The sequence below is a fragment of the Manis javanica genome, chromosome 1 (genome assembly GCF_040802235.1).
Source record: "Manis javanica isolate MJ-LG chromosome 1, MJ_LKY, whole genome shotgun sequence".
NCBI classification, from domain to species: domain Eukaryota; kingdom Metazoa; phylum Chordata; class Mammalia; order Pholidota; family Manidae; genus Manis; species Manis javanica.
In genome coordinates this window covers 12,018,557-12,045,972 of record NC_133156.1, presented here as the reverse complement: position 1 = coordinate 12,045,972, position 27,416 = coordinate 12,018,557, and the positions used below count along the sequence as shown (strand labels likewise).

General features: G+C 41.1%; 1 protein-coding gene across 3 annotated transcripts in view; it reads right to left on the bottom strand.

Moving 5' to 3' along the window:
- ATP8A2 (ATPase phospholipid transporting 8A2) overlaps positions 1-27,416 on the bottom strand; it is a 518,682-nt gene that overhangs the window by 325,778 nt on the left and 165,488 nt on the right. For all 3 annotated transcript variants that reach the window (XM_037003923.2, XM_073228342.1, XM_073228389.1), the window contains exons 20-24: positions 27,182-27,251; positions 25,438-25,522; positions 24,257-24,396; positions 22,593-22,731; positions 15,079-15,143 (exon numbers count right to left, since the gene is read on the bottom strand). In XM_037003923.2, the coding sequence (XP_036859818.2) occupies positions 15,079-15,143; positions 22,593-22,731; positions 24,257-24,396; positions 25,438-25,522; positions 27,182-27,251 (499 nt within the window). The remainder of the gene's footprint in view (positions 1-15,078; positions 15,144-22,592; positions 22,732-24,256; positions 24,397-25,437; positions 25,523-27,181; positions 27,252-27,416) is intronic.

The window sequence follows — 27,416 nt, the reverse complement described above, 5'->3', positions numbered from 1 at the left end:
TGATTGGGCTTAAACAGTCATTTTTGGAACATACTTAAAAAGAATGTGAGTATAGAGAGACAGATATGTATGTATTTGTGTATGGCCTTCTCTCTCTCTCTCTCACACACACACACACACACACACATATGTATGTATGACTTGTGTGTGTAATAGCACATCATCTACAGCTGCTTTCTTACTATAATGAGAGAATTGAGTAATTGTGATCTAGAGCATACAGCATGCAAAGGCTAAAATACTCACCATCTAGTCCTTTACAGAAAGTTTGCTAATTTTCTCCCTATGTATATAAAGCACCTTACAAGGTTGCTTTGTTGCAATTGTCCCACAAAGAATTTAATTGTGTAAGTCAAGATTTTATAGCTACTTGCTCAGCTAAAATAGAAACTTAGCATAGTAGAGAATACACTGTCATTTATTGCTATGTCAACAATTCTACCAATCTGCCTGGCTTGTTAAAATCGCTCAAATATTTGTTGATTTAGTATAAATTCAGAAATTAAACATGCATTTCTCTATATTCTGAGGATTCTCTTTAATTTTGATTTAATGCTTTTGATATGAACATCTTCAATCAAGAGGAAAACTCTATTTTTAAAAGCAGGATTTCTAAATCTGTGTTTCTTATCACAAGAGCTGCTCATCAAGGAGAAATTCAGTGGTCAAGTAAGTTCGGTTAACAAATTATCCTACATCAAATACTGCAAAATTTGCAGTGCCATAGGCATATTAAAGATTGCATAAAACTTACAGTATAGAAACCTATTTAATTATTTGGAACACTCCATAAATCCTATTTCTCCCATAATGATTAACATCACAAAAAGCATGTTATTTTAGAAAATGCAGCAACAGTGAACTACGGAACTAGAAATGGGTCGATTTCCATTTGATCAGGCAGGATAGGGGTCAAAAAACTTTCGGTAAAGGACCAGATAGGAAATAGCTTAGGATTTGCGAGCCATTTGTTCTATGTTGCAACTACTCAACTCTACCATCACAGCAGTAAAGTATTGACAATACATAAACGAATGTGCATGGCTATGTTCCAAGACAACTTTACACAAACAAGCAGTGAGCTGGACTTGGCCCAATGGACAGAGTTTGCTGAGCCCTGCGCTAGGGGACTAAAAATTATCTACACTATTCTGTCCAAGACACTAACCACACTTAAGCCACCAGGACACATATGTACATACATACATGTATGTAGCCATTAAAAATGTAATTTTACATGACAGATATTCTTGTTAACCTGTTTTTTTCCTCTCTTAAATGGAATTCAACCTCTAGATCAACAAATATGTAGCTACAGCTCCCTTTTAGAGGAAAACATAAATTCCATTGTATATACTTCCATGGTTTGTTTAATTCTTCACTAATTACTGGACATTGTGGTTGTTTCTAAACTTTCATGTTTAGGAACATATCTTATTTTGTTTTCTGCTGTTTATTTTCTTAGAATAAATTCCTAGAAGTAAGGATCCTAGGTCAAGAGAAATATACCATTTTGGAAGGAGATAAAAATTAGCTTACTTAAAAAGGGTAGCTTATCAAACTAGTTATGTTTCTGGTGATTAATAACCACTTGTTGCTAGTATTATAACGCACAACATATTTTCACTTCTCACTAACCTCTTATAGAAGATGTTTTATTTAAAACCATTTTATTTTACATTGTTTTAAATTTAAGTTCTACGTAATAAAAGGGGAACAACATCTATCCGATGAAGTAATGTGAAGGTCAAATGAATATGCTTAGTTGAACCAAAATATTTTCCAGTAGGTTTATCATTTAAATTTAAGTACACAAACCAGACCATTATACTGAATGGAGGCTGTGGTAACTTAATAAATCAAGAATTTCTCTACTGAAAGCAGAGCAAAGGGCTCCTCTCTAAGAGATAAAAATCATGTTCCTACTTATAGATTAAGTTTTGGTTTTTATCTTCAAATGAACTGTTGTTCTTCAACATATTCTTCAGTCATGCATTTAAGACTGTTCTCATATTGAAAGATTTGAAAGAAAATAGTCATTCAAATAGAAGCAGAATCAACAATGGCTATTACATTATTATTCATGGTTCAACCTGCATCGCACATAAAACCGGAAAAGCAGAGGAGATGCACACAAGTTAAAAATCATCAGCGTTTCAAGTTATAAGCTATGCAGTCATCTATTAAGAATTAACTTCACTTTAGTAGCTTCAAATTTAGAAGATATGAAATATAGTCTCAACTCAGAGGATTTCAACTCCACAAACAATACTGAGAAGATATCCAAATTTCCAACATTTGTATTACTTGTACACAACCACAGTAAACTTTTCTAACTCACTAATAATTAAATTACAGATAAGTTGGCAGAACCCATCCGGGAGACAAAGAGGAGTATATGAGAATATGTGCATGTGTGGGTGTGGCCATGTGCATGGACAATCTCCACCCAAAAAAGTGTATTTCTCTTGACCTAAGGTCCTTACTTCCAGGAATTTTGTCTAAAAATAAGATAAGATACAGCTGAAAGGAGGGATAAGGGGGGAAAAGGGGCATTACAATCAGCACACATAATGTAGGGGGTGGGGCATGGGGAGGGCAGTATAGCACAGAGAAGACAAGTAGTGACTAGCATCTTACTACGCTGATGGACAGTGACTGTAATGGGGTATGTGGTGGGTATTTGATAATGGGGGAAGTCTAGTAACCATAACGTTGCTCATATAATTGTACATTAATAATACCAAAATAAAAAATAAAATAAATTAAAAAAAGATACAGCCGAAATCAAAATAAGATATGTTCCTAAACAAGAGAGTTTAGAAACAACCAGTGTCCAAAAATTAGTGAAAAGTTAAAAAAAAACGTAGAAATATATACAGTGGATTTTACATTCTTCTCAAAAAGACAGCTGTAGCTACATATTTATTGATCTAGAGACAGAATTCCAGTTAAGAGAAAAAAACAGGTTAACAAGAATATCTGTTATGTATAATTAAATTTTAAATGGATACATATATGAACAAACATACACATACATGTACATTTTTACATTTGTATTTTATATTTTTATAGTTGTCCTATTTATCAATAAAGAATCAAAATGTAATATATAGTATCTTACATGTAAATATATGAACATATAAGTATATATATAAATATGTAAGTATATATTTATATAAAATATATAAATGTACAGACACAGATGTAAATACATATAGATATAAAATAAATGCTTCTAGTCACCCCAGAAAAGAATTTCAGACTATTAACCAAATTTTTCATTATAGTTCTTTGGGTAGTGAGATTCCAAGTAATTTAATTTTTTTCTCATTTATATTAATTTTTTTCTACAATAAATGGATTATTTTTTAAAAGGGATAAATGAGGTTTAAAACTATTCGATTGCTGTAAAATCTAAAGTATCCTCAGAACAAAGGGTAATGGTTACAATCCCATTAATCAAGCGAACTGCTTCAAAGGTCTGTCTTAGATATATCTTGGAAGTCTTTCCAAACCAAACATGCTCAGGTTGACATAAGTTACCTTATATAGAACAACAGTGCTTAGAAATCTGACCACTGAATAAACTTCCCTGACGAAGGATTCACCAAACTTAAGCCTCCAATGTAATAATTTCTCTAACAACACCCTGGCACACTGTCTCAGCAAAGGAGGTGGTTTTCTCAGCCTAAGAACTGCCATCATGGTTGACATTCACCATACTTTGTGATATGACTCTATGCAACACCACGCAATTTGCGATTTTCCTCACTTAGGAGCCAGCCGCCATGAGCGTCATCAGGCCCCCCCGACAGGCTGTGCCTGCCTGTCTCTGCTCTGATGCTTTCAAGGAACACCATTAGCACTGAAGGTAGACACAGGCTCTGGGCTCACCCCACCCCAAGTCAGATTCCACAGACACGGATCACCAATCATGAATGAACCCATTGTATGGGAATGACTTTTAAATAGCTCCAGTAGAACAAGAGAGTACTCCCAGTTCTTCCGTGAAAAACAAACAAAAGCATGACTGTTAGACAAGAGTTTAGGATGTTCAGTTGAAAGTTCTGATGGATTCAACTAACTCTTTCAAGACCATTAATAATAAACATCCCCCACTTTCACTTGAACAGAGAAAATGTTAATAAAGGAATATGCTTTGTTACTGGTAGGATTTATTTTAAAAATCATGGTTTACAAGGCAGTAATTAAAGAAATTTAACCCTGAATTTGCTCAGAATAAGGAAATCGGTTGCCACACTAACCAAAGATGTGTCAAAAGTTTCAGTGAGACTCACTGAAATCACTGTACTTGTTTTTTCCAATTCTTCTCCACCCCATCCTTTGAACCCACTCCAATCAGGAATTTATCTCCTCAACCCTCTCCAAACAACTCTTGAAAGGTTACCAATGACTTCCACTCTGCCAAATCCAATAATTATTTTCAGACCTCATTTCACCGGATCTATGAAAGCAGCCTTTGATAGTTGTTCCTTCCCTCCTTGTCAGAGACTGTTCTATTTGGTTCCCGAGATAGCCGCCTCTCTCATTTTCTACCTACTTCAATGGTCACACCTTCGTGGTCCCCTTTGTGGGCTCTCATTCCCCAGACTTTTAAACAATGAAGCTTAATCCTTCACCCCTTCACCATCTCTAGTCAATCCTGGGGGAGGTCTCAAGTCTCATACCTTTAAAATGGCACATAGACTACTCCCAAGAACGTCTCTCCACCCGGGACCTCTCCCCTGAGCTCCCAGTCTTATATATTCAACTGCCTGGTGGTATCTCACAGCCACCCCAATCCTAACACATCCAAAGGGGCTCCTGATGCCCCTTCCCCCTTACAAGCCCCTCCTGCAGTCTTCGTCCCAGAAATGGCAACTCAATCTTTCCAGCCACTCAGGTCCAAACCCTGGAGTCTTATCCTTCTTACATGCCTCATTCAGCGTCAGCAAGTCCTGTCAGCTTCACTGTCGGTGACCATAAGATGCACCCAGAACCTCACACCTCCCGACACGGATGCTGCCAGCGCTGCTCCAGACTTGCCGCCACCTCCCATCTGGACCAGCGCAACAGCCTGCTCCCCGGGCTCCGCTTCTGCCCTGGCCTCGCTTTAGTCTGCACCAACCCCTGCAGCTAGACACCCCTTTAAAAAGTGAATCAGACCACCTTGCTCTTCTGCTCAGATTTCATCAATGACTACTCTTTTCCCTCAATAAAAGCCAAGTCATCATAAAGACCTACCTACAAGGCTCCCAGGTGAAGGTCCTGCCATTTCTCTGACTCTCTCTGCCGTTCCCTCCCTCACCCACACGCTCCAGTAACACTGCCCAGACTGGGGAGGGATGCATCAGCCCTGGGACTCTGCACAGAGTAAACCACCGTCCTGGGGCACTATTCCTCCGGAGAGAGCTGGTGATACTACTTACCATCCAAATCAGGATGGCCTGCAGAGTCGGGAGGGGACATTATTAAAATTATGCCAGGACCACAGGTGTACACAGACTATCGCAGGCAAGGCGGGATATGCGGTCCCCTGCCCAAATCTGTCCAAACACCACGCCATTAGAGAATTTCCCTGAGATTCTGCATGACAGAGTAACCTCTGCCCGCCACACTTTTCATGTCCCCCTCATCCTCCTCTACGTCCGTTGATAACTCTTATTACACACACACACACACACACACACACACACCACAAAATGTTCTTTTAAGTAGTCTCTCTGTCCTTTAAATATAAGTACCTTCAAAGGTTTAAAACAATGACTAATTGAACCTGCCTAAAATTAAATCTGGAAAAAAATCTGCTCAAGCAACATTTCCAGTGTACCACAATGTTCTGCCCTCACTGAAGGATGCTGACGAGCAAATAAGAGTTATATGCTGATCTTCCCCATAGGTAAATATTATAGAAGTTCATTATCTGGATGGTAGGAAAAATGGACAGAAATTTTCAACTACTGTAGCACCAGCCTTGAAAAAGGAACATTTCACTACCAAGAGTTACCAGAAGGATTAAAAGAGGTCACTCACAGAGGGCCAGTACTCACAAAAAGCACTCGACAGACGTGAGTTTTTGTTACTGAGAAGCTTTTTTAGTCCACTGCTTAAGATATGGGACCTACGTTTTCTGCAACAGAAGTCTCCTAACAATATAAGCATTTCTAAACATATCTTTCAAAAGCGTTCTCTCCACACCAAACAAAAGTCCTCGTATCACACATTAAGACATCATTTTCATCTTGAAGCAAGTAAAGACAGTGTGCCCGTGGGTATGAATGTATGTGTTCACGCATTTTAAGCAACGAGCCATGGAGCTTCCTGTCATCAGAGAAAAGATCAAATTAGAAAAGCAGACGTTTGTAAAAGAAAAGTAGAAAATAATCTGTAACTGTGACTTATGAGAATTTACTGTGGGTCAGACTTTTCTAGATAGAGAGCGCAGGATTCGAACCCAGGCATTCTAGAGCCATGAGAACAACAGAAACAAAATAGCAGACTTCTGAGTGATCACAGGAATTTCTCAGGGTTGCTCTACAAAGTACTCTAAAGAATCTATTTGGTGTTAAAGGTCTAACTTTTATAAAATTAACCATATCAATGGGGCCCAATAGCATTCTGTGTACTCCTGAATCCCCCACGTCTTGCCTATACATTAGCCAGTGCTAGATACTGTTTAGTGACTGACTCTCAGCATCTATTTCCAGCCTCTTTCATGTTTTCCTCTATTCTTCAAGGACTGTTAGGCTAAGAACAAACACCCTTATTAGCAGAATTCAGGGTGCATCCTATCAACAAGATACATTTGTTTAAGATTTAGAAGACACAAAGGGGACAGCTATTCGTTCTGGGCACAGGAAGTATTCTGCGGTCTCTCACCTAGTCCCGGCTTCCTGGGTGTAGGGAAGCTGCACGCCCACAGTGACTTCCTGACGTCTTCTGGGGCACCAGCCACAGTGGCGGGACCTTGGCAATAAAGCTTCAGAGGCAGGAGCCTGAAACCCACCTAGGACATGCCGACTTCTGCTCCTTCATTTTTTCTAATACTGCAAGAATCTAATTTCCTGCTTTAACTCCGTTTATATATGAAACTAGTTTCTGTGCCAGTGAGTGAGTTAACATCTCTCAGCCCCAAACCTACCGTTCTATGTTTAGTGTGTGATACTGGAGCTGGGAACTCTACACACACTCTGATTTGCGTGAGGGTCCCTGCCAGGCTCTGCCAGTAGGGGACGCAAGACAGAGAAAAAGAGGCTGCCAATCTGGAGGGAAAAAGAGCTTGCTTCTTGTTTGCCTCCTGTGGCTTCCTGTCGGCTTGCAATCCCCTTGAGTCACCTCTTCACCCCGGCAGTGCGGCTCCTTTCCTCCAGCGGGAAATAAATCCAGTCTTCAGAATTTTCCAACACTTGCAAACTTCCTTCCCTGCTGCCCCTCGCGGCCCCACTGCAGACACACTAGCCAGCCAGGCACCGCCCCTTCCCCAGAGCGCTCACATTTTCAGCTTTCAGAGTCCTCTCTCTGAGGTTAAAAAATCTTATGAAGTCCAATATCTTCCCTTCGTTCCCTCAGCCCTAGGGGTCGTGCTACCAACAAAGTACCAAAGTACAGGGCAAATTATTCTGAAAAGGACAAGAGAGTATTTTAGGATTTGGGGGCCACAAAGTCTCTGTCTCAGCTCATCAACCCTACCACCGATCGATGAAAGAAGCCATGGGAAATGTGCAGAGGAACAGGGGTGGCTGTGTTCAATAAAACTCTATTTGCAAAAACAGACTTTTCCGGAGGGCTATAATTCCCTGCCCTTAGCTGTATAAAAAGAATTCTTTTTTTTATACTTCCAGTTACCTAATTAACAACTCTACACCTAATTCACAATCCCTTATATTAAAACCACTCTGTTCAAATAACAGGCTGGGTTATTTATCTCATCAGACTTGACCGTCACTGTCCTGCACTGAATCCTGACTGTTCCCGTAGTTACGGTATCAGAAGGGCTTCTAAGAAACTGTCCAGAGATGGGACACTGGGATTCATTATTTCACCTGCTTGGCTTTGAAGGCAGTGATGATGATTCTATCGTCAGTGGGAGAAAAGGTCTGGCTGTCCATGGTGGGCAGTACCTAGTTATCTAAATTATCGTGCCTGATGTTTCTTCGTCTTCCCGGTCACCCTCCTGCCTCTTCCCTGGGACCCAGAGGTGATACTGACCCATTACTCGCTCTGCTCCCATGTCTCCCGATGCAGCTACGTTTCCCTGGAGTTCTCAAAATCAGAGACAACTGGCCAAGCTCTAGGAGCAGCACATTGTTACAAAAGAGAAATCCAAGGGGGGCAGATCTTTAAACTTAAAGCTAGTATTTATTAAGGAGGCAGAAGCGGATTACTCCACTTCTGCTTCTAGGCATCATACGCTAATTGATACACCAGACTTGTGAACAACTAGAAAACTGGGGGGGAGGGGACTATACGAAACACCTGGTTTTAGACATTGGACAATAGGCACCACGATCCTTGAAAAGAGAGAAGTTAATGAGGTGAGCCATACAACAGCTGAGGCTTTCTGATGGGAGGTACTTCTCAAATTGTGACCCAGGGAAGAGGAACCTAGGCAGAATATGATGTTATAACTAATACGAGGAGACAGAAATTAGAGCCAGAGGATGCCAGGTGCTTGGGATTTACAGAGCAGCACGCTGGCGAAAAACTCCACACAGAAAGAGCCTGAGAAATCTGTAAGAGCTCCATTGTGTCTCTGGCCAAACACTGAGTTATGAATGAGTTAGGGAGAAACACCAAGGGATTTGGCAAAAAGAAAGCGTGTGTGTGTGTGTGTGTGTGTGTGTGTGTGTGTGTGTGTGTGTGTGTGTGTGTGTGTGTGTGTGTGTACACATAAAAGAAATATCAGGCCTACAGGATGAACAATTCCGAGAGTTCATATAAGAACAGGGGATATTTAAGTCATACCCAGCCACAGTGAAAAAACTACAGGGGCAGTTCCAAAGAGTCTCAGCTTTTAAGTAAAGTTAAAATAGTTCTAGAGTAAAGACTGCTATAGAGCCACAAGTCACTGCCTACCAAAACTCTATAGTCTCTAAAAGCAAATAACAGAATTTATTTATAACAGAAGACAACAGCAAAACAGCAGAGCAAGCAAACAGTAAACAAAAAAAAAAACTACATACAAAAGATGACAGGAAAATATGACCTAAAACCAAGAGAACAATTAGCAAACAGAAACAGAGATGACAGAGAAATAGAATCACTAGAGGAGAAATTTTTTTTTTTTTGAGAGGGCATCTCTCATATTTATTGATCAAATGGTTGTTAACAACAATAAAATTCAGTATAGGGGGGTCAATGCTCAATGTACAATCATTAATCCATCTCAAGCCTAATTCTCGTCAGTCTCCAATCTTCTGAAGCATAACAAACAAGTTCTTACATGGTGAACGAATTCTTGCACAGTGAATAAATTCTTACATGGTGAACAGTGCAAGGGCAGTCATCACAGAAACTTTCGGTTTTGATCACGCATTATGACCTATAAACAATCAGGTCAAATATGAATATTCGTTTGATTTTTGTACTTAATTTATATGTTGATCCCACATTTCTCCTATTATTATCATTATTTTTATTTTTAATAAAATGCTGAAGTGGTAGGTAGATGCAAGATAAAGGTAGAAAACATAGTTTAGTGCTATAAGAGGGCAAATGTAGATGATCAGATGATCAGGTGTGTGCCTATGGACTAAGTATTAATCCAGGCTAGACAAGGGCAGCAAAACATCCACGGATGCAGAAGATTTCTCTCAAAGCAGGGGGGGTGAGGTTCTGAGCCTCACCTCTGTTGATCCCCAAATTTAGAGGAGAAATTTTAAAGATCTATCGTGAATACACTTGAAGAATATACAAGGAAACTTGAATGTAATAAAAAGAAATAGAAGAATCAAATGTTTCATACATTATAGCTAGAAAAAATTAGTACTTGATATGTTCAAGTCTAATACACTGAAACTATAAAATATTGCTAAAAGCAACCAAAGAAGACCTAATAAGGGATATACTGTGTGCATGGATTGGAAATCTCAATATGATCAAAATGTCAAATTGCTCCAAATTTATCTATAGATTTAATGTAATCTCCATAAAAATCTCAGCAGGTTTTTAGAGAAGTTGACAACCTGATTCTAAAATGCAAAGGTCCTAGAACAACTAAAACAACCTTGAAAAAGAACAAAATTGGAGGATTTCAAGACTTGCTAAAAAATTACCACAATTAAGACACTGTGGAACTGGGCATATAAAGTGATATATACATGAATGGAATAAACTAGAGGTCTAGAAATATAGTAACATATATGGTCAATTGATTTCAATAAAATGTAGTATTTTTCACAAATTGTACAGGAAACCCTAGGTATCCATATGGGAAATAAAATGGACCTCCATCTTTACCTCATTCTATGCACAAAAAATGGATCACAGACTTAAATTTATAACCTCTAACTATAAAACTCCTAGAAGAAAACATAAGAGGAAATCTTCCCTATCTGGATTAAGTGCATATTTCTTAGACTAACAAAGCTCTAATCATACAACAAGAAAATGGACTTCAACAAAAGAAACTTCTCTTCAAAAGATACATGTATTCTTTTTTTATTGTTATATAACACATTATCCCAAATTAAACAGCTTAGAACAACACACACATTTATTAGCTCAATTTCCATGCATCAGGCATCTGTGTGCACAGTTGGGCTGAATCTGCTGCTCAGGGTCTCACAAGGCTATAAGCAACTTACTGGTCAATCTAGAGTCTCACCTGAAGGTTTAACTGGGGAAGGACCTCTTTCCAACCTTCCTCAAGCAGGTGTCATCTTGCAGCTACAGGACTAAGGTCCCAATTCTATTGGTGGCAGTAGTCTAGAGCCACTCTCAGCAACTAGAGGCTGCCTCAGTTCCCTGCTACATGGGCCTTTTCTATAGGCTTTCTCACAATATGGCAGCTTGCTTCTTAAAGCCATCCAAAGAGAGAAGTATCTCATTCAAATCTGCTAAGCGGGAGTCTTAAATAATGTAACATAATTAAGGGAGTGACATCTCATTACCCTTGCCATAGTCTACTGGTTAGAACTCACAGGTTCCACACACATTCAAAGAGAGGGAAATTATACAACGTTTGGACACCAGGAGGGAGCAACTGCTGAGGTCCCCTAGATCTATCCTCTCTGCCATTGTTCACAAATATCTCCAGTACATCTCTCTACCGGGGCCTTGTCTCCAGGACATATAAAGAATCCATCATTCAATAAGACAACATAAAACCCAATTTAAAAGTGGACAAAAGACTTGACAGAGACTTCACAAAGACTTTTTTAATGAACATTAATTACAGGAAAAGGTGCTCAATGTTGATAGTCAACAGGGAAATGCAAATTGAAGCCACAGTAAGTTATCACTACATGCCCACTAAAGCGGCTAAAATTAAAATGACTGAAAATAACAAACACGGGTGAAGATGTGAGGCTATGAAAATTCTCAGACAGTACTAGTGGGAGTGTAAAATGGAAAGTGTCTGACAGTTTCTTTTAGAGTTAATTTCCTTTATGACATTTTCTTTATGACCAATTCCACTCCTAGGTATTTATCCATGAGAATGAAAACACGTGTCCACACGAAAACCTGTAGAAAAGGTGCTCTCAAAGCTTTAATTATAATAACCTCAAATTGGAAATTACTGAGATGTCCATCAATAGACGAATGAATAAACAAGCTGTGGGGTAGCCATACAGTGCAATACCACAAGGCAGTAAAATAAACTAATGATACAAGCAGCAACATAGATGAACATCAAAACAGCTTTGCTAGGAGAAGGAAGCCAGGCAAAAACAGAGTCCATAGTTTGGTTCCTTCCACGTGATATTCTAACCCATCATGACAGAAAGCAGATCTGTGGCTGCCAGTGGATGAGGAGGGTTGCCTGCAAAGGGACATGAGGGAACTTTCTGGAATAATGGAAATGCTCACATTGCAAAATTCAGTGGATGGTGTAATCACAGACACACCAGGCATCTTTCCGTGGGAGTTCGCATGATGGCAGGGAAGAGCGGGACCTTAGGAACTGGAATGGGAACCTCCGTAGCCAGCCGGATGAATCCAAATCCCATTCCCTCTCCTTTGCCAGCAGAACAGACCTTCCCCCTCTCTCTCTGAGGACAGCCCTACACCATGCTTGAAAATCCTATGCTGGCACAACTTTTAGCACCAGATTCTGTTGTCTCAGTAGGGTGAGGCTAAACAAAGGAGACCTTCCCTACCCCCATGCGATATTTCAACTATAACTTTCACGCATGCACGTGCGCGCGCACACACACACACACACACACACACACACACACACAATCCAAAGGCAATCTGCAGACTCTGTCTTTAAAGTCATCCAGAGACCTGAAGTACTGGAGCAGCTCTGCTGTGCTCAGTACAGAACGTCTCCCATATAGTAACTTCCACAGTGGCTCCAGTCAGCCAAATGGGAAGAGCTGAGAAACCAGGGCAAGGGGTACCCTTCCCAATGGGTAAAGCAGAAGTTTCCCACCTCAACTCTGTCATGTTCCACCAGCAACAATTAAATCTCCTCGCCACACCCACACAGGGATGTGGGGAAATGCAGTCTCTGCCACGGACATCATTAATGAACTTTACATGATTCTGTTTTCATTCCTAAGCAGCCATTCCATCGTTGATTATACACACTCATTGCATAGACCTTTTTTAATTGACGAATTAATATTTTGCTCCGAATAAATCCTTAACAATATATTCTTCTTTCGATGGCTCATTAAAAATACCACTTTTTGTACGTGTATATTCCACGAGTTATCACACATTAGAACAGCTACACTTTCATCTAAACATGCAACCAATTGCGTATATTACACAACTTGTTCAACTGCTTGTTTTTTCAGAAAACCCAAGCGAGATTCTCTATATGTCTTCCACCCACATCTATTTTAACTGCTGCCATGGTTTTTCTCTATAATATGGCATCAGAAAAAAACAAATGCTCTCCAAATAGCGTAGCACTTTTTGTTTTTTATTAACAAATATCAAAAGATGCTTATCATTCAATAGCAAGCATATTTGGGTTCTAGAGTTAACTAATTTGATTATTACATTGTCTTTTTATTAAATTGTTAACAAAATTGTAGTTTCTTATTCTCATACACAGGATTCCTAATTTTTAGTCTTACTAATTCTGATAGTTTCATATTACCACAGCTAATTTTTCAAGACACCACATACACTTTGGGAAAGATTCGTGATTAATGACAATAGTCTTATGGGTAATTTTGAAATCTGTTTAACTTGTCAGACCTGATCACTGACTTAACTCATCACTTAAAGAAAAGCTAGAAATAGCACATGGGTCCAGCAATGCCGTGTCGTTGCACTTCTACTTACACTATTTTTCTCAATTCCTATTTTTTTTATAGGAATCCTTTTAAACCAACATGTTGTGAGAGTCAGTTTAACTAAACCTAAATGCAGACTTATAAATCCATCCAACCAGCACACACACAAATGGCAATATTCTGCAATGGGCTAAAACCATATAAAAGCACGAGGCCCTCTTCCCGTGGGACTCCACACCACCCCCCTCCTTCCTATTCCGCCCAGACCAGTTTCTGGTGTGCATGCCAGAAACAGGATTGGGTGTGCTAGTACCGATCTATAGGTTATTGTCAGTAAAACTGATTTCACAGTACTTTTGTTTTAAACCTAAGAAAAGAAAATCACACTTCCTTCTGGCATCCTGACAACATATCATTATCCAGTGTCCCCTGGAGGTGCACATCATTACCTCCCCACCCTCCATTTCGAAGACCACATAGCTCATCTGTATTACAGAACTTAGATGGTACTTTGACAACAGCCATACACAAGACAGAGAGAAATCCTAATCATTTATAAGCATTTGGAGTCCTACCCTGGACACAGCTACCAGTCAGGTGAAGGTGATGGATGCCAGACCTGGGCCTTTCGGGTAAGCCCCTTATTCCCCACACTCACACGGGAGACAAAAGACAGGAGGCTGGGCCCAAAGATGCTAATTCTTGGGCCATTTCCTTTTTCCCGGTCTTGTCCACTTCATCATCAGAGCTCTTGACCCAAAAAGCCCAACTCGGGAGCCCGGCCAGGGGTCTGCTCTCTGTCTAATTCCCTGCCCGAGGACTGTGCTTTTATTCCACATCTACCAAACGGCAGTTTAAAGAGATTAGGGAAGCTTTTAACCCAACTGAGGATGAGGGGGAAGACGAAAGGGGGAAGGCGAGAAAGGGGAGGAGGGAGAGGGGAAGGAGAAGGACTCAGAAATACGAGTGCCCCTCTGAGCGGGGAACAGCAAAGGACATACGTGGAAACTGCAGCCCTGCTCAGCAGATACTGGGCACGTTAAAGCCATTACACTAAACGATGAAGTTCAGAGCTGGTTAAGGAAGAAGCGTTCTTAACAGGGAAGTCAGGCGCAAAGCCGCAAAGCCTTCTGCGCGGCTTCAGGAATCACGCCTTACTCCAGGTAACCCCAAAGTCTGGCTCTGCACTCGAGCCCTACAGTGCCACGCTGTGTAGAGTCAAAGCCCATCTCTCGGATGCCAGGCTCCCTTCTGAGTCGGCTCCAGAGACAGAGGTTTGTTTTAAGATTGTGGACACCCTGGAACTGGAAAATCATCAGGAAGCAAAGGAGCTCCGGGCATCACCATGCGATGCAACACATAGTAGGTCTTATTAACACTTCATATTTAACTATTAAACCCAATTAAAATTATGCCATTTTAAATGAAAAACTCTAGATGAATATAATCAAGTATTATCACAAGGCAATGTTCTAAGCTTACTGTTTCGAACTTCAAAGATACAACTTTATGACATCTGTTCATAAAAACTGAAGATATACAGAATAGTTTTATAATTGTTTTTTGGTAAAAAGAAAATACCTTATTATCAGTTATAGTAGAAATAAACAGAGTTTCATAAAGTGATATCAAATACAACTTGTGAAAAACTACTACTTACATCCAAAGAGTCCTCCTTCAGTAGGATAAGAGCCATATTCTGTGACACCAACCGGCAGGAATATCCTAGAAAATAGGGGAAGAGAAAGCGCACATAAATGTACCATTCTTTCCATGAATGCATCATTCTTCAATGGCTATTTGCATTCAGCCTCCTTTCTTTTATCTTCCTTACCGCTGTATTTTAATCCCACTGGCTCATACCGAGGGAACCGGCAGGCGTGAGGGGTAGGAAAAGAAGCGATAAACTCATCATGATTCTTTCAGACAGCTGGAACAGAGCTGGGTGTGAAGGTCTTCATAACTAACAGCTAAAGTAAATGTTTGTCAATTTTCTGCACATGTGTCTTTATCCTTGTCATCCTCGTATAACATTAGGATAAGCCCTGGATTATCTAAAATAACAGCAAACACTTTAGGAAGACAAATGGAATCGACTGGTGCTCCTAAATCAGCATCTATGTGCCTATCCTAGTCTCAAGAGCCTTCCTTTGTTTTTTTTTTCTTTAAAGAGTATGTACTTCTCACAACAGGTTTCAAAGAAATACTAGTATACATTGAGGAAATCACTTTTCCTACCCAAAGTTCAAAGCAATCCCCATTTCCCAAATCGTATCTGAGTTTTTAAAAAAAAGTTTGCTTGGAACAAAAGTAATCCAGTACAAATTTTTTTTAACTCTTTTCATCGCATATTTAAATAAAGTTATCTCAGCGGGTTAAGCAGGATACTCGTTTCTGATTTGCCTCCCAGAAGGTGAACACGTTCTCTGGAAGCTCTTCCCGGCTCAGGCTTTGCAGCCGCTCTGAAACAGGAGATGCTCGGTGACACGGTGCGCGGAGGCGAGAGCCTCTCCCTTCAACTCTGCACCCCCTGGGGAAAAGCGGCTCAGCAAATCCCCAGGAGCGGGTGTCTGCTGTTGCTCCCGTCTTTCTTCCCAGCCCCCATCTGCCCTTTCAGTGCCCCTTGGAGAGCTGGCCTCAAGGTGTGCTTTGCACCAACCTCCATCTCAGTTGATCTCTGAGAAAAGGCAAGAAAATAATCCTTCCACCTGGAAAACTGGCCCTCACGACCATCCGCGTGTAGAATTTCAGCCTTCGAGCAAGTACGTAGGTGAGAAGCTCAAGGAAGCCCCTTAACCAATGCTCTTCCTAAATCAAGGAGGATCCCAGAGTCTGAACTAAACAGAACGGCTGAAACGTCCATTCGCACAGAGAAAAGGAAATAGGCATTTAACTAGAGGACGAGGCCCGTGACTGCTGCACCCACGCGCTCAATTCTCCTCCTTTCCTCCTGAACAAACCCTACGAAAAGGCACCAAACACAATATAAGACACACAAACATTAAGACCTAGAAAAACCCTGTTTTTTTTTTTTCAGGGGGTGTTGTGGACACCGAGAAATATTTTTATTTCTCTATTTTGGGATGTACACAGTACATCCTTCACTAATGACTGTCATTTGAGAAGAATATTTTGGTGAATCACCTCAGAACACAAATTTTAACAAAATTATGGCTCGTAATCTAATTGTTATTTTTTTAAAGCAAAGTATATATAGTCCAGGCTGTTAATGATTGCTATCTCAAGGGAGTGAGATTATTTTGCTTGTGAAAACTAAAACAAACTGATTTAAAAATCACAATACCACAAAGGCAAATACCTATTAAACTTCTAACACAAAAACAAAAATGGAGGGGGGGTGGAGGATGGAGTGAAACAATTTTCTGTACATTTTCCAATTTGTTCACATACGTATTTTAACAATAGTGATGGCTGCCAATGAAACTTTCCCAGAATGCCATTCAAAGTTCTGCATGGTAGGACTGAAAGAATCAAACTCTCTGCTTCCGATTAAAATTTTATAAGTGTATTTCTTCCTTGTTATAAATTCTTAGACTAGGCCCAGAAGGGAGGTCTATATATTTTATTTTCATTTACAAAACGGGATATTGCAGCTCTAATTATTTCCCTCTATGTTCACATATTCTATCTCCAGAGACTTCCAGAAACTTCATGCAACATAAACTGTTACAAATTTACTATAACTAATGTAAAAGGATTTGCTAGTCATTTTTTGATTTGAACAACAGCTGCAGGAGCAAGCTATAATTTTTTAAGCCCTAGCTTGCTGCTTTATTTTATATTTTTCAATTTAAGCAAAATGCTACTTGACAGCTGAAGCTGCACAAAGATATTATGGAAAAACTCTTAAGTATTTTTCTAGCCACTGCAGGGAGAAGGCAATAAATAAAACCACTGACACTTCCGTGAATTTAAATATACAAAACTCAAGGTTTGTGAGAAGAAACACACTGGTGTGTTCCTTCCTTTCTTTTTTTTTTTAATTTGGAAAATGAAGTGAGGTTTGCTTAGAGAATTACCACACAGAACCTTTGCACTAGACACACCATGGATGTTCAACACGGGCAATTGTGACTTAGCTAATGTGGCAAATTAAATTACGTCGGTCCAAGTTTGCTGTGTTTGATTTCTAATGTTTTTGGATAAAATGAGATCAGCTCCTGGAGAAGAGCCAGGTATGAAATGTCAATCTGCACTTGTGAATTGAGGTCTAGTTCTTTAATCCCACTATTTTACAACACAACCCATAAGCTGACTGAGAAATGAATCTCTGGGGTTTCACTTCTAATACAGCTGACATTAATGGCACACTACAGAAGTATTTAGTCTTTCTACTGCCTGAGTATAATCAACATTCAAAGAAAGCAAAATATTAGAGTCTATGGTACTTAGAGCAGGACTTGATTTTAAGAAAATTATAGAATCATTCACATTAGAGGAAATACTACCAAACCAAATCTCTCAGATCTCACAGTGTCTTTTCGAGATAAGCTCGTCATGCCAAAGGCATCTAAATCCAAATTTCCCTGAAGACGGTTTTAAAAGGGTTAGGAACAATTTATCCTGGCTAACCATGTGTCTGAGAATGAGATGAATCAGGCCGGCCATTGCTGGGATTCAAGATGACTCCAAACCCTCAGTTAGGGGGCTGTAGGTCCTACATACTTTCAGAGAGCATCTGGCCCATCAGCATTTGAGTGTGAGTGTGTGAAACACACTGCCAGGCATTAGGAATGGATAACGAAACACGGTTCTCTCAGTCTATTCCGCATGCAGTCAAAGAGGCTCAGTACCGAGTCCTTCACCATCCGGGGAACCAGCAGGCCGAGGGCTGGTCCACAGAACTACACACCTCAGCACCTTCCCCTCCAGATCCCTCTCCGCAAGGTTCTGTCACCCTTAACACACGTTGCCTCAGCCTTACCACATGATCCCCCTGCAAAGTGAGCCATCCTGGCCCATTCTATGCTCAGTCTTCTTTGTTTAAAAAATTCTTAATGGCTCAAGTTTTAAACGTATCTCGTCCATGAGGCCTTCCCTGGTCTTTTCTGACTCATATTTTTCCCTCTGGGAAGCGAATATCAAGTGTTGATTACGTGCTCAGATCTCAGCACTCTCACACTTCTGTGACCTGGGCTACGTCACTGGATATTTCTGTGTCTCAGTTCTACCATTAAAAAGGGGATAACAGCTATCTCAAAGGGAATTAAATATAAAACTTACATAAAGGACTTAGCGCAGTTTTGGGCCCATTATAGCCAACAGTTACTACGTATTATTAACACCAGTCACACTTAACATCTATACTGCACCATGAATACCTTCTCATCTCTTTCCCTAATTTGACTCAGGTCTCAGGTAGGGAATGTAAGTTCCCCAAGTCTCTAGTGGAGCACCTGGCAACAATGTTAGCTGCAGGCAACAAGAAATTCCATGTCTGACTTTTCTCTGAAAACCAACACTTAAGACTGGGGACACGACAATGTCCCAGCTTCTCCTGAAAATAGTGATTTGTCTTCCTTCTAATGGGCAAGGCAACCTGCAGGCAGTAATAGACTGAGCAAGCAGTATAGTTACTCACTTTTCAAAATTAAACTTCTGAGACTGTAAAAAGTAGATTGAAAATATTAAATGATGAGTAACAAAATGGAGGCAGCAGAATTCCAACTCAGAAATGGTTTACAGTAAGAGCTATTTCCAACTTAATGACTTGAAAATGGAATACACACTAGGATTTTGTTCTTACTCATCTACATCCAGTAGGAAAAAAAGCAGACTCTATAAACTTTACATCTATTGCCTAACTATTTAATAGATGTTTTAACCAGGGGTACTAAGGAAATGACAACTACACGATTCACAAAGTCTACATCTTAAATTTCACTTTAGACGAGCTGATGCCAAATTTTTAAGCTAAGAAAGAAAACTACCGATTCCTTGAGACACAGCTAGTTAGCATAAATTCAAGCAGAGCTCAGCAGGATTCTGGCATCATGCCAATCCGAAACAACCTGAAACCCACAAGCAAGAGGACTCTCTCTCTATAGAATACTCATTGGCTCCTAACAGACACAAATATCCTGGAACTTAATTTGACTAGGTATATTTATTTCCAAGATAGGAACCCAAAGCTACACGTTACAAATAAATTCTCAAACTATGATGACAGATAAATCAAACGCTAAAGAAAGCCAATAGTCCCAAACACCAAACACGCCAAATGTCACATCTAAAGGTGAACTCTTACCATAGGTGCCACTGAGAAAACCTGTAAGAGTCAAAAATCACAAGACATCCTGACTTCAGAGACACTACAATACAAAAGTAAGGCATGTTTTAGAATGGATGAGATACCGTACCATTCCCCCCTGGCCTCCTAACTCAAACTTCAGTGACAGCTACGTGAATCCATTTAAAATGTGTCCTACCCCAGAAGTCAAGAGCCTTCACCCCTACTTCTGGCTTGTTCATTCAACAGAACAAAACCTTTGTAAACTCTGGGTTTCCCCCATGACCTAAGACTGTTCACATGAAAAGACTGGAGATAGTGTTCAGAAAGCACTCCCAGCACAGTTTGGGTGCTCAGCAGACACCCCATTAATTTGCTTTTTCTTCCTTTATATGGAAATAGAACGGCTAGATACTCATCTTCCTCCCAACTATCTTCTGGGTACCCTAAAATGCACGTAGAATGCACTAAAATATTCGGACTATGTAGTGAGTGTTATGGGAGATGGCTCTTCAATGGTTCCCACTTCTGAGGGTAAGAGGGAGGCAGGACTGGAAAACAGGCCTGCAGTCCACACACTGTCTGGAGCATGACTTCTTGCTGCTTATGACTGTTGTCTATGGTCTGACCCAGTTAAATCCAATACAATGTTTGCATTTCTATGCCTTACTGAGCCTTTGGCATTACCTGTAGGTTAAACAGATATCCTAAATTTTTTTAAAAATGACATTTAATCCCTCAACATCACCCAGGGTTGCAAACATGAGTTCCACATACTAAGTGAAAAAAATAATTCAGACATAGCTCTTCCAAAGAACGTCAGTTCCCTGGCGACTGGAAGCATGCTTAGTAACACCAAAGACGTGTCTGGCTTGTACTGATACACTAGAACAAACAAGAGCACAGAGAAGCTCCAAAATAAGATGTCAGTGAAGTCATCCTCTTAGAAGGCATGATCTTCCAGCGGTATCAAGGAGCGTTACCTGAGAAAGATCAATTTCCAAATATCTAATGGATGTGAATGTTTCCAGTACCAAAACTACAAATGTTGCTATACCTTCTTTTAAAAAAAGCACAAAGTAATCTGGCCATTATTTTTTAAAACTCTTCAGGTATCAGTTATCTCCCAAGGCTCAGAAGAGCCTTACTGTATTGCAAGCAAAACTCTCTTCATGAATTATAACCCACTTGTGTTTTCTGGATTGATTTTATAGCCCTTTGCTTTCACCTGGGCTTGTCCCAAACTCAGAGAGACCTTGAGAGTTCACGTATGATAAAAGGCACAGGCAGGAGAAGGGCCATGTGTGTGGCCCGAGGGCAGGCACATGGCTGAGAGGACGTGAGAGAGGGCAGGGGCCCCCTTCCCGCCCCTTCCCGCCACAGCAGCGTCTGCGAATGCACCCTGCATGCTCCCTTCTTACAGCAAACGTGACATGCCGCTTAAGGAAACTAGGTCCTGGGCCAGGGGCATGGAAAGGCCATTAGACCAGCAGGAACACTCACTCGCTTCATTTTCCAGATCTTATCACATCAGCTCAATTTTAACATGAGGGGTTCCCCACTTCCTCCTGTTGCTCTAAGAGAGCAGAAAGCATACCCCTAAATTTCGAGGCAGCAGTCAACTTTATGTGCCCTGTATGAACAATAGGAGCCATATATCAATAGCAGGTGTTTAAGGCCAAATTTATGTGGGAAATCATACCTGAAGGGCCAATGTCTATACAGAGGCAGAGAGACATATCATACCAAAAGCAAATGTGTTGACCTGCATTATGACAATCTTACACCACCACCAAAGGGCTTTAAGCTCTGGGTTCTTATTTCCCAGTAGCAGTGATGGGTCTGCACAGAAACATCATCATGCCCTTCTCCAAAATCATGCATTTGAGAGACAACTAGCACACACCAATGGACAAAGTCTACGCCTGATGCTTCAGAGACCATTCATGTCTCTGTCACTGTCACTGTCATCTCAGCTGTGTGGGAGCCCCACTGTATTTGATTAACTACAGCCTTGATAAGTAATGACTAAACAACTTCTATTTTTTTTTAAATGAAATTCACCCTAGAGAATATATATTGTTGAAGCTGAAGTTGTCTGAAGACAAAGCTGACTCAAAAGAGAGGGTTTTGAAGGGAAGGAAAGGAGCTCCATGGATTCAGTTGGTAATATTCCCAGGAGACATCTCCAAGGACAACAGTAAGTTAAATCCACTTAAATTCTTAAGTGAGCTTGGGACGCAGTCTGTCTGTGTAAACACACTCGGTCATGCAGGCCTTACACACTGACTTTACCACATATGCACCAGGGTTCCTTCCACCATAATGATGACAGAAACACCAATAACTTTAAAATAACTTAAATAACCAACATTTTTGATTTCTTAAAAATCAGTATTTTCAACTCCTTTCAAACTCAAAATATGCCTCTTTAACATTCATGAAGTTATTTGGACTTAAATTTCTTCAATTTTCATTTCAGGTTGCCAACCCAGATTGGGGAGGAAGAGATAAAGACTCTCAGAAAACCCATCGCTTAGTTGGTAAACTCATTAAAATGGTCATAACTACAAAATTACAATCTATACTTAAACTTGGTGAAAATAGGCTCTTGGTCTCGGGCTAAAAATCTGAGAAGAAAAGCAGTAAGAAAACCAAAGTTGTCAACTTTTGAATTCTATGTCCTGTATAAGGGTGTTCAATGCTTTTCAGGGAGCTGGAACAGCGCTAATGTTTGTAACAAGCAGATAATTCTCATAAGAATATCTTCATTTAATTTAGAGAAACTTTTCTTGGCCTTGTGAATGAGAATTCTGTAAGAGGTCATCTGCCGAGGCGTTTGGGGAACCCTCGGGCACTTCTACAGGGCACTTCAAAAACATAATACAAAGCCAGCATTGGGATATTACCTTAAAATTAATTACCTATATTAATTGCGGTCTCTTGTTTGTCTCCTGTCAACACCCATATCTTAATTTCCGCCTTCAACAGAGTCGCTATGGTTTCCGGAACGCCTGCCTGAAGGCGGTCTTCTATGGCAGTGGCTCCAAGTAACAGTAAATTCTAGATCAAAAAATATTTTCCATTAAAAGACTGGTCCATATTTAAGAGCAGCATTCATGACAAAACTCTGACGAAAGACAGGCAGTCAATAAGTTCTGACAGTTATTTTCAGTACATCAAAACCACTGTTTACAGATAGTTGATAATATCTCGATGGGTAGCATTTCAAAACTCTTTGCAATGTCAGACCCACTCCACACACATAGGCGACCCAGTGCTCCCTTCCCTGTGGGTCATGGGCCTGTGAGAACAGACACTATCTGGCAGTAAAGCATATGGGTAATCTTGAGGCAGTTACCGGTATGTGGGCCCTCCCCTCCACCCCACTAATGAGGGAAGTGTCATGTTATTGTCAACACATGGGAAGCACTGACTCTAGATGATACAGTTATCTGGCAATACGTGAAGCATAGAATTTAACAGCCAGAGAAGAAAACATCAAAGTATCTGCAGGTTGAGGAGCCATAAAATGCTGCCCCTGTTAGCCTTCTTCAAAGCCTGGACAGGTCAGTCCATGTTGAGGATGGGTGTGGAGTGCAGACCCACAGACCGCCAGTGCCCAGCCTGCTGTCCCAACAGATTCCAGAGTGCCTGCCCAGAGGGCCTGCTTACCACCTGCCTACCTCCCCTGAGCCTCTCCCGAACAGAGGACCTTAGCTTGGTGACCTGATTACAGGAAAAGCCGACCCCTTCCTGAGCAGCTGCCATGTGCCAGCACTGCATGGGCATACTGCCTTTTAATCACATTGTTCTAATTCTAAAAGTAATTGTGGATATTTCCAGCAAAGCAGGGCAGATGGACACTTTGAATTCAGTTCTAGGCCCACCTTAACCTCCATTAAAATGACAAGCAAGTAAACATAAAACTTAACAAAAACTAAATGTGAAGAAGCAAAGGGGAATTTTAAAAAAAGAAATACAAGGAATGAAGAAAGCAAACAGGCGAGGACTTCAGAGTCATAGAAACTAAAAAATGGAGCGGCCAGTGGTTGCTGACATGAAACAAAAAAAGTTGAAATCCAACCCCCAGATAGGAGGGACTCCAATAACACCTAAGGCCTTGGGATAAACTGGAAAGAAAAACAAAACCCAAAGCAGGCAAGACGGGGTACCAACGGCAAAGCGTAAGTCTTATTAGAATAAACAAGTGTGAAGATTCTTCGTAAGTACAATGTCCAACCAGCCCATGAATTCGGATTGCTCCTGTACCTCGACAGGGTACCCTAACCTCCATAAACCTAATCTCATGCAGCCCCAGAAAGTCACTGATGTTGGTTTTGACCTAATGCTTCTTAAGATGCCATCAGTGCTTAGCTGAAGGTGCTGAGAGCTTTCAGACAGCCCGTAAGAACTAACTGCTTCTTAAAGCAAAGGAAGAAATGATTAAAAGTTAATGGTTAATTCATATTCTTACAAAAAAGAGAACATCACTATGTAGCAAAAGGTCCCCTGTTTAAAGACTTTATTCTACAGGCAGTGAGGCGCCCCCCATCAGGCATGTGACGACTGTGTCCTGGGCCACTACCTTCTCAATGATCTCGTAACACTCCTCCAGCCGCTGAGTTCTGTCTTTCAATATGGTGCTGGCTTCCCGGTAGGTTTTCAGCCACTCCTCATACTCCCTCTCCGAGAGGTCAGCGTAAGCCACACAGAGCGTCCTCAAGCCTGCAAAACAGTGATGGCACCGGTGAGGGGGGCAGGCAGGACCCTTACCTAGTGAGAGACATCATGCGGCTCCACTTTACACCAGCACAGCCCCCAAAATTAAAGAAACCATCTAACTTTTAGGTCACTCGAACTTTATATATCTAAGAAAGTGAATGTGACAACAACCCCACTTTTAATATAAACCACCTCTTGTATAATTTCAGAGGATGTGAATGGATTCCTCAGGGTGGCCAAGTCCAGGAGCTGTGCGTGACCCGTATGTGCATGAACAGCAGGCAGGTATCAGCAAGGAGGCAGGAAGTACGTTTCAAGACAGCAAAAACAGCCCAGGGTGCCTGCGTGAGTGTGTGTGTGTGTGTGTGTGTGTGTGTGTGTACCACACACTCAGGTGTGTAGCTATAGGTGAGAGAGCAGCAGCCAGCTTTCACGCAGACACACTAGGGGGTGTGTGTGTGTGTGTGTGTGTGTGTGTGTGCGTGCACCACACACTCAGGTGTGTAGCTATAGGCGAGAGCAGCAGCCAGCACTTAAGCAAGGCTTCAGCTCTCGCCATGTTCTCTTGCAGGAAGACCTGGCCTCAGTGTTCTTGAAGGCTTCTGAAAGAACTCCTTTCCTGTTCTCTCTGAGTTCATAAATTATTATTCCCTTATGTCACGGATAAGCCAGCGCCATAAAGATACAAGAGGGACAGGGAAATAACATGAGCTTTCTGAGAAAGGGAATGATAACCACAAATTGATCTGACGTATTGTGAGGCGGCCAGCCTTTTTCCTCTGCACTTCCGGTTAAGAGTCAGCAGGGCCACATATAGGTAACTAAGTACGGACTTTGCCGGGCATCCTGCTACTGCTGTGGGCACAGAATGTGGAGGGCAGGGCAGGGGTTGCTGGTAGAGAAGTATACTCCTGTGGAGCAAGCCACGCACTGCACATAAATGACGTATCGATTCAGAACATGACGGCTTACCCCAAGCATCCGCCATAAACCCTTGAAAATGAACCTCAATGGTTAAAAATAACATTTGCAAATTTCACTTACCTTCTGTGGCAAAATATTCGAGATGGCATAATGTTTCCTCCATGTATTTTGAATCTTTTGAAAGTCTCTGAAAAATTACATTATCCTATAAAAGAGGGAAACAATGTGACTGGTAAACCCATAGGTAAGCCTTCTAGCCAGCATATGTTTCAGCACAGTCCAAACACAGCTTTGTTTCAGTGGTGTTCATGTCAAGTGCATGAGAACACCCGATGGGCAAATAGAAATATAGTTCTTAGCTGAATTTAGTCATGAGTTTCAGAAAACAAATCGGGTATGGATGTAGCCAAACAAAACCCTGTTGAAGGGGACCACTGTTGTCTCAAGAATAATCAGGGGCCCAGTGGTGGCTATATTTACCCCCAACTGAAAATATTATATACTAAAGTTTTATAATACCTTTATGCAGACATGGAAAGAGTAAAATGCACATCAAAATGGCTCAAGTACACTCTTGCTTCGGACACTGCAAGGGCTCCTACCAGGGAGGGCACAACCCAGGTCGGCTGAGAACCACGTGGTATGACTCAGCTCTTCACCCTGCTGATTGACAAGCAGGGCTAGGGGACTGGATGCCACAGAGCATCCATCAAATATGGCATATGCTTCACAGCTTTAGGACACTAAAATGTCTAGTTTGGCTTTATGGGAGGCAGATTTGAAGAGAAAACCTATAAAAATAAAATGCAACATTGTGGCATTTTCATATTTATACTGTTCTATGTTTCACATTCCTCCACCACTCACACAGACCCCTTTGTACTTGCTGTGGTACTTAGGGCATAATGGCAAATAAACAAATAGGAAGTGAAAAAAATACCACCTAAGAACATAATCTCAGTATCCTTGATATAAACATGATTCTTTAATGGGTTCAGCTATAATGCCTTTAGAATTCACATGCATTACTCCGTTTTTAAAAGCTCAGTGGACTCAAACAGGACCACATTTCTTCCCACTATTGGTAAAGAGTAGTAAGATCTTCAATAAATCCTTGACCCTAGTGTAGCTTCAAATTCTTGACACACTCTTATAAAATGCTTAATAATTTTTCCCTCAAAACGTAAGACGGTAATTTAACAGGATAGGTTTGGAAGCAAGGCTCATAAGCAAGAGATAACACAGACTGGATCAGTAGGGGTGGGGACAGGACAAAACGCCTGGCCTAGGAAACTAAGCAAAATGGGCAGTAATGACGAGGCCACGGATGGCCATGACCCTCATTCCTGCCACATGGCGCTCTGTGATGACAACACAACAAACCCCAACAATGGAGAATAGCTGCTATAGAACTCAGACAGACAGATGGACGGACAGACGGATGGATGGATGGATGGAAGGATAGATGGACGGACGGACAGATGGATGGATAATCAGAGTACTGAAGAGATTATCATAGGTCTATATAAATTACTTTATCTTCTCAAGTCATAACACAATGGTAGTGAAACTGGAATCAGAATTCATACTTCAAGGGTTTTGCATGACACAGAAAGGTGCTGGTTTTGAAACCAACTATTGGCTAAATGCAAGCTTTTCACGACCATCTTCGCCACGCTAGCTTGGACCACCATCACCGTCCATGGGTTTTCACTACAAGCCAACTTTACGGCCAACCTGAAAGAGCCTTCCAGCCTTGGGAAGATTCCTAGGGACTGATGTGGATGGCAGCCAGGAGAAGCAGCAGATTAACAAAGCAGCCACCGGGAAGCGCAGGCAGGAAAGACACTCGGCCGGTACTTACAGCCCCCTTGCAATAGAGCCGAAGTTGTCCTGAAGGAGTTCGAACAATTACAGACATTCTTTTCCTGTCACTGTAAGAGTAAAAAAAAGAGGAAGAAAAGAAAAAAGGTTGTCACTGGTCTGTTTTATGGGACCCTGTGATTAAACACCAAAACAAATCAAAACTTGGGCTGGCAGTCCTCCGAGTGGCCAAGCTCCACTTTTCCTACACTTTTCCTCAAAATCAGACTTTAACT